The following is a 13,056-nucleotide window of genomic DNA, read 5'->3' as shown; positions in this document are numbered from 1 at the left end:
GTAATACAAGGTCAAAAAACAAAACGCAAAAAAAACAAAATCAGCATGGATCAACAAAGTGAAGGGATTGTATATAAACTAGCTGAGAGCCTCGGTTCTGCTGATGCTGCAGTTAGGCTGATTTTATCCCTGTTGGCAGGTAATATTGAATAATGAAACAACTACAGTATAATGATTTTTTGTCACCAATGAAAACATTTATTTTTATCATTTATTTGATTATGTCATGCAGTATAATTATGCTCTAATGTTCACAGTTGTATAACTCACTTTGATTGTTGTGGTTTTAAAGTTTCATTGATCAAATATTTTAACAGGGCAGTTTGAGTTGTTTACTTATCTAAATTATGATTTTTTTTATGGCACTTCAACAATTTTTGATTGCTTTTATAAATTTTTGCTTAAATCAGATTTGTTTCAATCATTTGCAAGTCACAGCACTGGTTTTTAAAATTTGGTTATATCTTTTATTTTTATGAAAGTTGGCAGTCTTGTGTATTTACCTTGCTCTATTTGTCGTAGTTATTTTTGTCATTAGACCAAGCTTTGTAAAGCTTTGTAAAGTAAAGTCTAAAAAAAAAATTCCCCAAAATATATAAAAAAAAACAAAACAACATTTTATTAGTGCTGACAAATCGATAGTAATAATAATACAGTGTTCGAAATTCACGGTAGCCCGATAGCCCGAGGCTACCAAATTTCAGCTGGGGCTACCGATTTTCCACAGAAACTAGCCCGACCGGGCTACCGTTTTTTCCTTTTCGACTGGAGCGATTAAGTCGCCTTGACAACGGCGAAATCGGATTCGCCGAAATTTACATTCAGGGCTCAAGCCATGTGCTCAATGTTTGTTTATTTAATCAATAAATATAAACACATGCCAAAATTCATTAACGCCCGAAGTGACAAGTAATTATCGATCAGTTTCTCACCAATAACTGTGTCTATTAGCAGCAGTCAAACTCTATGACGTCATTAACTCCGCCCATTATGTAAATTAACCGATAAAGTCGGCAGTTTTCGACAACAACGATGGCTATGAAAATTGACAATGCTAAAATAGCAATATCAACATTGATATTTTATTTATTTCATTTAAATATATTTTATTTATTAGCTAATATAAAAAGAAAGATATTTAAGTTTTTAATGTGAACAGAACATAATCATTCTACAAAAGTTGTCTTAAATGCGGAGGAAACAGGTGCTCGCTTACTTCCTGACAAATTTAATCAAAGTGAAAGGAGAACTGTCGGATATACAGTTAACTCGTTGTCTGTGTACAGTACAGTAAGGTTCTATTTTATACCTTTAAATAGCTTTGCCATTAATTTTTAAAGAACAATTATAGGAATATTGGCAATATAAACATCGAAATATTCTTGTTGTTACTTCTGAAACTTGAAAGTGAAACTGAAAGTTGAAAAGAGAAAAATGTCATTGCACAATCGCTGGTGCATATCTGATTTGACAAGGATGCATTGGATAACAGAACTTATAGTACATGCATAACTCTTTCCATTAAATAAAAGATATGTTCAGGAAATATTTTTCTCGTATTACCTTTTTGAAAACTTTATTAGTTACTGAACTTTTGATGACTACACTAATATATGTATGACTATAATTTATTATTGACGCATTGTTCAGATTGTGGAGCATTTATTGAAACTGTATCAGCGTGCTTGATTAGATATTCAGAATCGTTGCGGAATTGTATTTAAACTTTCAAAAAATATTCCGAACGAGTGATACTTTTAAGTGTTTAAGTTTGGGCTAGTGAAATTGGTTTCGGGCTTGTAAAATTTCCTATCTGGTAGCCCGAATGGGCTAGTGGATTCAAAGCCGAATTTCGTACACTGATAATATAAAAACTAGAGGGACAAGCTCAGTTACTTGCTAAAACTCATTTAAAATCAGCTGGAACATTAATATATATATTTTGTTTATCAATATTATATTACTTCAGTTACAATAAAATGCTAAGAAGTTAAACTTTTGTGTCAACGATATACACATTATAATTAAAAAACAACACACTAAATCAGTCATCTATTTATTGACATCATCTCTGACAATAAGATACACACTACAATTAAAAACAAAACATAGGGATAATGAATGAATAAAAAAAACTTTTTTAGTCACATCATTTATAGCACAAGATACAAGAAATGCATTTAACTTATCCAGAACTTTGTGAAATAAGCACAAGCCTACAAGTCCTTCACTGCTGAAATACTTTTTTGGCCTGCTCAACTGCTGGATTTTATATATATTGCAGGGCTTGCTGACAATTCTATGAGACCTTTGAATGTCAAAATGCTCTCTTAATATTCATGATATTTCAGTTAAATATTGGTCAACAAAATATTGTGTAGCAGTTTACATTTCACTGAACTATCCTCTGCCATATGAGTCTTTCTTATCTAATACACTCAGCTTTCATAAGTTGTTCCTTTTCTTTAGCCAACCACAAAAAAATCTGTCCTTTGTTTCGCTTAATTAACTGAACATTGGACATTCTACATCAAAAGTTTTGCAGGACCCAAATTTTGGTCATACCCAAGATTATTCACTTAGAAATGTGGGTCCTTTTAAGGTCAGGGTTGATGGCATATTGGCAGACCGTCCACATTCAAGGAAGTCAACTGTTTTACCACAGTGCAATGCATTGCACCACTTATTATATAGATTAATCTAGGGAACAGTTCGCCTTTCTAAAATACATTGATTAAGATAGATATTCTTTTATTCCTTCATATGTTTACTGTTGTTCACTCAAAGTCCGCAAGGTGACTTCTGAGCTCATCAATGTATGGGTACACCTCAAGGTACTAGACTGTCCCCGAGGTGACCAACCACCACTACAGACCTGTCACTTTCATGTAGAGGGCTGTCAGTGTTGTGAGAGTGGTCTGCACCATTGGCTTCAAATGCTTTGATTTGTTAAAGGACAGTGAACAATCTTGATGAAAGTCGGTCAAGTGGTACAAAATCTCTGTAAACGTCTGAAAGATCACTTTGAACCTGTTGTTGCAGTATTTGCCAATCAGGGATCTGATGCCTTTGGCAGCACAAAAAGAGTCCCACCCATCCCTCTGGCCCAGTCGTCTCCAGCAGGACCAAATACAGCTGATGTAGTGTACACCACTCTTTTTGCAACTGTCTGCTTTTAAGGCTATCTTTAATAATCTATGTCTTGATGTGGTTTTTTTCTGGACAGATTATAAGGAAAAAATCTTGCGTATCAGTCAAATGCTCATTTACAGTTATTCTACTTTGCCTCGAAGATATTTTCAATACACACTTATGCGCCGAAATAACTGCATTTCTCTGATCTCTTGCGCCTTATTCAGTATATTTTGCGCACACAGAATGAAGCTTTGTTATACTTATGTTTTTAAGATACTACTGAAAATTTCACTTTGAAACAGTGTTTTTTATGTAGCTGAAGGATGGATTTAGCTCGACAACAAGGTATAACATCCCTATATTTGGTATGTATGTTGTACGACATAAAATTGGTGGTGAAAATCAGATGTTTTTCATCGTTATGCTGTTGCACTCAGAAAAATGATATTTTTCATTATTAAATCTATAAAATTGAGGCAATTTTATACGATAAGCTTGTAAATTTCCCTTTTCCAAAAAAAGTTTGTGCCCAGTATGTTTTTTATTTTACCAAAATCGGACGATTACTTTTCAAGTAATGTTAATTTATGTTAAACCGGTCGTTCGTTATGCATTTTACTTTTTTTCACCTTCTTTTGTAAAACATGACATATTATACATAAACATAATCATAATTTTATCTTAAATATGTTCTAAAGGATGAATAACATATGCATTTTGATAAAAACAAAGAATGAGAACAATTGCGGTTGATAAAATGAAGTTCTGTTTTCTCGTTTTTGGTCAGTTCAAACATCCAAAATGTGTAGTGTCCGCAACCGGTGCTCCAGACAACACTCTTACAGTTTATTTACAGAGGGCACTTACTGTTCTTCAACAATGGCATAAACACACAAACAAAAATACCAAATATCTTCTCCCTACATTGAATCATTAGGTTACAGCAGATAAATGTCTTTGTCCGCAATGCTGTAGTGTCCGCAACGCAAAGTCCAACTGTATATTTCTATACAATTCAGTGTTAATTAATCATTTGTTTTGCTGTAAATATTTAGAACCAATTCATTTTTATCATAAAACAGCAAACAGAATGAAGTAAACAATCTAAGGCTGATTTACAGGCCCATAATGCAAAATTTGAATATTTTGTATGTTAATCCTGGAACAATATTTTGGAAATGCTATGTACTCTGAAAGTGTACTGTAGTGAAAAGCTTTATAAGTACTTCCTTTCAAAACAGCAAAATATGTTATAAGAACAATTAATACTATGTACAGCTGTATCTTGTTTTCTGGGCTTGTTGCGGACACTACAGGAACTGTCCGGTGCTTATTATCACGTTTTTCATTTCGTTGCAGAACAAAAAATGAAAAAATTAACCAATATAGCACTGAGATATGTAGGAAATGTCATGCAAAGTTAAAACAAGAAAAAAATAAACATGAACAGTTGAAACAGAAAGATAGAGAAAGAAATGTGAACGGTTGAAACATAAAGAACACGCTAGTAATACTGAAACATTGAAAAGGGAACTGAAGATAAAAAAAGTGTGAGGAAATACAAAGATATAGGGCTAAAAAAGAAGCAAAAGAAAACACATAAAACAATAAATAACAACAAAAACAGTACAGTCATAAAGATGGTTATATCACTAAAGCAGAAGCAAGCAGAAAATAGAAAGCAGAGAGCAGTGTTAAGAACACAAAATTGGCATTTGAGATTAAAGCTTAAAGAAAGTAGCACAAAACAAGGAGAACCCATTAGAAATGTACAAATTGAAAATGAAAGCAAATGACAATCAAGTAGGAACTCAAAATAACACGAACATTCATGGAGTAAAGGAAAACAACAGAAGTGCAAAATTTCCCTTCACATCCAGGTGGTCTGAACACTGTGCTTTGAAATGAGTCAAAGAGATCTTACCAACCACACCGGCAAAAAGAGCAAGACTGGTAGAGAAACTAGCTACATCACCATCAACAAATGAGCTACTCAAAGAGAAAGGGATTCTTACTTCTCCAAAAATTAAGAGGAATGGATGCCATTGGAGAATCTGTATTGGAAACTGTATCTAGTCTGAATAGTACACCAGTAGGTCAAAGTCAAAGTACAAAAAAAGGGAAAAGAAACATGCCATTCGAGAAAAACACTAGCCTACGATGTGAATGAAAGTGCAACTAAACTGAAAAAGAAAACAACATTTCAGGTGAATATTTATGCGAAAAACTACAGAAACAAACTCAGTAGCAAATTTTTTATATATATATATATATATATATATAACTAGGTATGTTTATCAAGGATTGTTAGGTACTGCCTTGGAACAGTCAGTAAAATGTAAATTTACTGGGGGTTTAAACCAGTTTAAGTGCACAAACGTCACTCTTATCCCAACAATGAATGCATTAACTTGAGGAAACTTAACAATAAAACAAATAAAAATAAACTTATAGGTAAACCCCAAGAACTTCTATGATTAGAGATCCCAACTCTATCTGCAGACGGAGGAATACAATTCAAAACTCGCGTTTGGTCAAAAACACTGAAAGACAAATGCTGGTGGAGGAACAGAGTAAGAACAGCAAAAGCAGGCAAGATAACAGCTGAAACAAAAGCTGTGGTAAAAGAGTTGTTTTTTTTATATCAGGAGAAGTAAGCCGCTGTATTCCAAATAAGAAAGATGTGACAAAAGAATGCCAGCCAAAGTTTATCATGACAGCAACAATAACTGAAGCCCATATAAGAAAATTGGCCGAACAACATTTTATCTGTTAAAGCCAAATAATGTGAGAAAAGTTAGTGAAACAAATAAAAGATGCTGCCTCTGCCAGATCTGCTGCAATGCAGCACTAGTCGCTGAAAGTATCAACAACTTCCTGTGTGAAAAAAAACCTAACACAAAGAAACCAACAAAGACTGACACTGAATCTCTCGAGGAATACTTTAAATCTGTGTCTACAATCTACTCTACAAAATATTCTTTACTGTTTTCTCAATTTTGTTATAAAAACATGTAAGTACATGTGTTTTGAACTTGTAAAAATAAAGATAAAAGTTATGTACAAGAAATATTGTTATTTCTCCAGATACAAGTTCCTTAGCGTTAGGCGTTCAAATGTGAAGTGTCCGCAACATGGCATGTATGTTTCTATTACTTTTGTTACAGTTTTACTGTTGAAAGTTGCCTTCTCCACTTTGTTTCTATTTGGTAAATAGGTGTTTGAATAGTCTCTGGAGGAAGCACTTTGGACAGAATGCGATAATTAAGCCAAATAAATTTGATTCTGTAAAAAAAATATTTCGGTCTTTTCATGATACAATATGCATGAATTGATAAACACCAAATGAAAGCTCATGAAATAGGTCTAAAATTTGCTGTGAGTTTAAATGTACTTAAACAAAATTTAACAAAAACATCTCTCAAATACATATTTAACTTTATTTGTAACAAGTACATTTCTGGAGTTCAAACTGTAGTGTCCGCAACAAAATAGTGGTATTGATATTCTTTTAATTTCAAATAAATGCATAGCTTAACACCTCAAATGTTTTGTTTCGTTTTTATAAGTACACCTTTACAGTTGACATCATGAACAGCCCAGGTTTACCTGCCATCTTTTTAAAGAAATAAATAAATGTAGACAAACAACTAAAATAATTCGCAAGAAGTAAATAACATCCAAATAAACAAAATATACACAAACCATCAATAAACAACCACCAAGTTGGGTTTTATATTTGGCAAATGAGTTTCTTCAATGGATTAGACAATTAAAAGTGCTGGTTAATGATTACAGCTGAAAAAAATAGATGCATAACAATGTATGTGTGTAGTGTCCGCAACAGATTGCCCTACTGTGATTGAAAGTATGATAACTTTTTAACTACTCCAGACTGACCAACAAAAAATTAGGAAAATAAGCTCGATACATGTACCAGTTGGCAAATATATAATTTTTTCTATTACGAGATACTTCAATTTTTGCTCTCAAGTGCAACACATCTGCACAAAATATACTGAATAAGGCGATGGCATAATTTGATGTGTAGTTGATACTCATGTTCCAAAAGTCAATTCAAGGGTTCAGCATTAGACATTAGACAGTAATAATTCTGTCTCAAAATAAAATTATATACAACTTTCTTGTGCTTTAACCTCACTGACCCTAGACACTAATTCTATCCTAGATTGAATAAGAAACCTCAAAGTTAGAGCTAATTTCAGGTCCTCTGTTTTGAAAAAAGAGTCATTATCATAGCCTTGTTATCAGCATTATGCAAAACTTTCACCTTGGCCACAACTCTACATGCATTGAAGTCTTTCATACTAAATTTGGTACACATGTTTTGAGAGGCAAACTACTATGTACACATGTATGTATGGCAAGGCCCATAACTCTGGCTTTGATATTTGTCAATTTATGTCCCTTTTTCAAATGAAAAAAGGAAGATGGGCATTGATATTACATGTAGGTCTGCAGCACTTTATTCTCTGCTAATAATTTAACAGTCAAGTCTGCTTATCATATTATTTCAGATTTTAGCTGAACACTTACTAGTGAAGTTAAAGTGACACTCTTATTCATACACATCTATAAAAAACATATATTTTGAGTGATAAAACTTTTACTACTAACTAAATAATGCATTGATGGGAAATATAAAATTACTGATAACACAATTGTGGCCTTGTATAAATTCAATAGCTAAAAACCTTAAAATATTAAATGGTTGGTGAGGGCTAAAAAAATTACGGTTATCTACTATTGTCTCATGAAGTAAAATACCGTGTTTTATGCTCCTTTATTTCATATTAAACTCGGTATCCTTCATAAGAACCATGGTTTTCAACATTTATTCATCCTTTTTGGTATATTAAAACATTCGTATTAATTGTGGTAAATCTTATTTGGGAGTAAGAGTCCCTCTTTAAATGACGGTAATGTTGAAAAATCTGTTTCAGGGTACCCCTTGGCATTCGCCTATCGACTGTTCGTACACGGAAAGTCCCCTACAGCGCAACATCTGTTCTTCATTGCTACAGGCCTGGCCCTGGGCTACTTCAACTTTGGTAAGCTTTTTTAAACATCAATATGATCATTTATATTTCTTTCCTTAGCAGCCGGGCCATTCATCATGTATACATGTATAGAGGATTTTGCAACAAATTTATATGATTATTAAAATTTTATTTAGTTATTACCAAATTCATTAAAAAATTCTCTTAAATTCAGTAAACAAGCTTATAATAATTTATTTTCATAGTGAATGACCACATAGAATAGATGATGTTCTTTTCGTATCATGAACACTGATTTTGTGATAAATGAAGCCATAAATACATTAAATGTTGCTATATAACGTGCACAATTTACAATGCTATTTATTTATGTTGTTTCATGACAAGTTATTACGTTAGTTATATATAAAAAATATGTAATGATGTTATTTCGTGATGGGGACATTATTAATGATAATGACTTATTTAAGTACATTGTGTTCTGACGCTGTAACATTACCAGTGTAATAGCTTGTGGGTTGCAACAACATAATATTTTGTGTGTTTAAAAATGGTTGCCACAATCCAAACATTAAAAAAATATACTTAAAAAATCTTAAAGTATTCAGATTAATATGACACACAGATAATGCCCATACAACTATTTAGGGGAAAACAAACTTTCCAACATTAATTTTTTTTTGCAACATTTGCAAATTGCACGGACATAGTTTGCAGCAATATAATGGAGTTTAAAATAATATATTTTAGAAGTATTACTATACATGTAGTTTATTTATCAAAATAGGAAATTAAAAAGACACACTTTCTGACAAGAGATTTTAAGTTTTTTTTTAAAGTGCATAAAAAGTAAGTAGGTATCTCTGTATCTTGCATAAAAGCTAGTTATGTTCTATATATACATATATATATATGTCATGATGACATGGTTTCACAGTGAGATATATCTATCATCTCAGAAATTATCGGCTATTTAGCATACTTCACAACCACATAGCAAGCTATTCATGCAGTATAATGACTTTTCACTTCATGATTTACAAGTTACTTCCTCATGGTTTTATTGTTCTAGTTTCCCTGTGGCCAGCTGTTTACACACAGTCAAGTTCAATCATTTGTGCAGATTTGATCACTGGGCTTCTATGAAAGCTGCAATCTCACAGATTGACCGATTTGACAACTTATTCTTTTTTGTCTCAGAATCAGCTATTTTTGGCATCAGTGTTTTTAAATCAGTCTTATAGGGTAACACACAATAGAACAGATCTCATTTGTTTGGAAAACTGCTGAAATTTTACAGCATAATTAACGCTTTTAGTAAAAAAAATCAATGTTCAAGAGTAAATATTAAAAACTGCGATCTGGGGCCATATTCAATAAGCATCTTAGTTACAATTTTCAACTTTGTGAAAAAATGCCTTGTTTTCTAATTTGAATTTTAAGAACATGAACAATGTTTGTACACCAAAATTATGAAAATAAGCAAAAAAATGGTCTAAACAATATATGCATATGAATAAATCAGATGAAAAGTTTCAGGTTTTTAAAATAACTGTTGTCAAAAATTACAAAATTCTCACTAAGTTGAAAATATTCACTAAGATGCGTATTGAATACGGCCCCCGGGATCTTTTTTCAGAAGTTTCATATCACTGGTTTTCAGAGACTTACACAAAATTATGCTTATTCAAGGAAAAAAAGTGCAGCTTCAAATCACAACTTATTTTATTTACATAAAAACATAGTATGATTAAATATATTGCATTTTAAATACTTTTTTAAAACATATTTTCTTATAGAATGTGTCGTAAACAGATTTTTTCAATATTTCAAAGAAAACTTGTTCTAGAGCAAAAAAATATACTTACGAAATTGTTCAACAGTTAGTTGAACTCAATTACATTTTTGGCAGTAGAATATTTTTTCCTTGGTTTTAATCAACATATTCGATGATAGAATGTGGTTTATTATTTTTACTATTTATTGGGGCCTGTAATTTGCTGTGAGTACTAACATTGTAGCATTCCTTGGCCAATACTGTACTAAGTTGTGACAGTTTATCAGGGAACATGCTGGGACATTTGCAGATGCAGCCAAGTTTATTTTCAGCAATGTATGACCAAGGTGTTTTATTACATCTGTATTCTGCAGGTGTTAGCATCTGTATGCTGCAGGTGTTAGCTTAGTACAATCCTAAGTCAGCACTGTTTAAGTATGGTTGTTGATCAGAGCTTGCTGTGACAGTGCAGATATAGCCAGATGTTTTAGACTGAACATTGTACACTTACAGGCGGTGTTAATTCTACATATATGTAATTGGCAGGTTTGACTTCAGTACATTCCTTGGCCAACACTGTATTGGTATGGCTTCTGATTAGTTGCTTGGGGTGGGGGGGGGGGGGGGGGGTAGCTGCAGGTGTTTTGTACTACATCTGTATGTTACAGGTTTGACTATAGTCCATTCCTTTGCCAACAACTGTACTGGTATGGCCCTTGATCAGATTGCTGGGGGTGGGGGTTAGCTGCAGGTGTTTTGTACTACATCTGTACATGTATGTTACAGGTTTGACTACAGTCCATTCCTTTGCCAACAACTGTACTGGTATGGCCCTTGATCAGATTGCTGGGGGTGGGGGTTAGCTGCAGGTGTTTTGTACTACATCTGTACATGTATGTTACAGGTTTGACTACAGTCCATTCCTTGGCCAACACTGTACTGGTATGGCTCTTGATCAGATTGCTGGGTGGATCGGCATCAGGTGTAGTTGCAGCTTTCATCCTCAACAATGTAAGTATTCAGTTCCTATGCAGGGATATTTTAGAAATCACTTTAACATTGCCAAAGTGGGAGAACATATAGCTTGATAATACCTTGTATTGCAGTATTTTTTTGTAAAATATTGAACAGTTCACTCAAAAATAATGGCCTTTAAGTTGTAAAAATTGATCAATATTGAAATAAAGTGGGTGCTCTCAGCAGGGCACATATTTGATTCTAGTTTGATATCAATTTCTAGTACTACAGACTTGATTTGTCATAGTTTCCGCATTAACTCAGCTGCTATCTTAAGTTATTCTAAGTCCTGAACCTCAACCAAATCTTATGAAGTATTCTGTTAATCAATCAATCTGCGAGTTTTATGTTAAAGCTGCACTCTCGCAGATATACAGTTTTAACAACTTTTTAATTTTTTGGCTTAGAAAGAGAATTTTTTGGGGTAAATATCTGCAAAACAATGATAAAGAAATGCTGACAAAAAATCAGATCGCAGATTTTCATATTTCTGTTCGAAAATAAATGTTTTATGCCTTGAACAACGGTTTAAGAAAACAGCATAAAACATCAATTTTCGAACTTAAATATAAAAACCTGTGATCTAATTTTTTGTCAGCAGTCTTATATAACTGGTTTTCATGCAATTTTGCAAAAATTGGCTCATTCCAAGACAAAAAATAAAAAAGCTTTCAATCTGTGAGAGTGCAGCTTTAAGCGGTTGATCTGTGGGTTTTATCACTTCAGGTTGCATGCATAAAGTCCGTATGAATCTTTATGCAAGGAACGAGAAGTGTATTCCACTGACTAACCTAGTATAATTCATTTTATTTTAATCCTTTGTTGAAGTACATTTTTAATGAATCGCCCCAAAAGGTTTCTTTACAAACCCATTTAAATTTAACAATCAATGCCCTTTTCCCTTCCCATAAAATTTCATAAATGTCCAGTAGGCTATTTTGTGATACGGAATCAGGAAGCACAGTGTGTAATACGGAAACCTTTTAATATTGCAATATTTCGGATGAAGTTTAAAAGGTATAAAGACTCTCATAACATGTTAGCATTTTCTTTTATCGGCCCCATTTCAACCCCCCAAAATATACTTTTTCACAAATAATGGACGAAAAAATTCACAATCCTTAGAAACAACATTAATTCAGATATATTATTCTAGTCCATGAACTTGAAAGGGGCTTTGCTTAGTTCACTGGTTTTAGATATAAGGTTTACTTTGATTCACAATTTTACTAATAAATAGGTATTTTGTGGGTTTTACAATTCAATGAGCCGTGGCTGCATTTACAAAAAGGTGGAAAAAAACACTTTGTGTTTTTCATTTCAGGTATATCTACTGATAGGCTATTTCAATATGACAACAGATGGTTATGACATATCCTGGACCATTCCCCACTGCGTGATCACTCTGCGTCTCACTGGCACGATGTTCGACCTCTACGATGGAAGGAAAAAAGAGGTACGGGTAATACAAGTGTTAGCACAGAGCTCTAATAACTTAATCAAATATAAAGCTTAGATTTATTTTACACCTCTATTATGACCAAGTATCATGTATCACAGGCACAGCGAAATATTTCTACAATGGAAGGAAGGAAGTTGTAATAAAAGAGTTAGTATATCACACAATAAAGGTGAAGGTTATAAGAAAAATTGTATCACAATTACATTCAAGTAACATGAGCTCTGTAGAGATTTTCTACCTAAGAGCATTATTATGCATAGCTTTAAGATCAGCTATGTACATGTGATTGAGAGCCATTTACCATTCTTGGGTTATAGCCAGTATTAATCAGTGATAAAATGGTGATTGAACCACAGACCCTCTCAGCTACAGATAACGTTTTTACGTGGAGTGTATTTTAAACCCATGTGTAATTTTTGGAAAATATAATGTAAACCTTGGTTTCAGTTAATAAAGTGCAATGGTGATTGTTAAAGTCTACTGGCACATTGAAGTGCAAACATACCGGGTACATGTATTTTTACATGATCAGCTTGATGCTAAATGCATAGTTAAATCAATTAAAAACATCAGACATAATTTTGGGTTTCAACTGCCAGATATGTTATGTATTTATTATCACATAATCAGTTTTAAAACAAAAC

At 33.0% G+C, this 13,056-nt stretch overlaps 1 protein-coding gene across 1 annotated transcript in view; it reads left to right on the top strand.

Annotated features, from left to right (window-relative positions):
• Nucleotides 1-5: 5 nt before the first annotated feature.
• The window catches only part of LOC128246832 (lysophospholipid acyltransferase 5-like), a 30,553-nt gene continuing 17,502 nt past the window's right edge, over nt 6-13,056 (top strand). Inside the window, exons 1-4 of the mRNA XM_052965301.1 lie at nt 6-139; nt 8,100-8,207; nt 10,838-10,944; nt 12,275-12,406. Coding sequence (XP_052821261.1) covers nt 46-139; nt 8,100-8,207; nt 10,838-10,944; nt 12,275-12,406 — 441 coding nt within the window. The 5' untranslated portion in view covers nt 6-45. The remainder of the gene's footprint in view (nt 140-8,099; nt 8,208-10,837; nt 10,945-12,274; nt 12,407-13,056) is intronic.

This window comes from Mya arenaria, chromosome 9, assembly GCF_026914265.1.
Source record: "Mya arenaria isolate MELC-2E11 chromosome 9, ASM2691426v1".
NCBI lineage: Eukaryota > Metazoa > Mollusca > Bivalvia > Myida > Myidae > Mya > Mya arenaria.
This window is presented reverse-complemented; position numbering and strand designations above follow the sequence as displayed.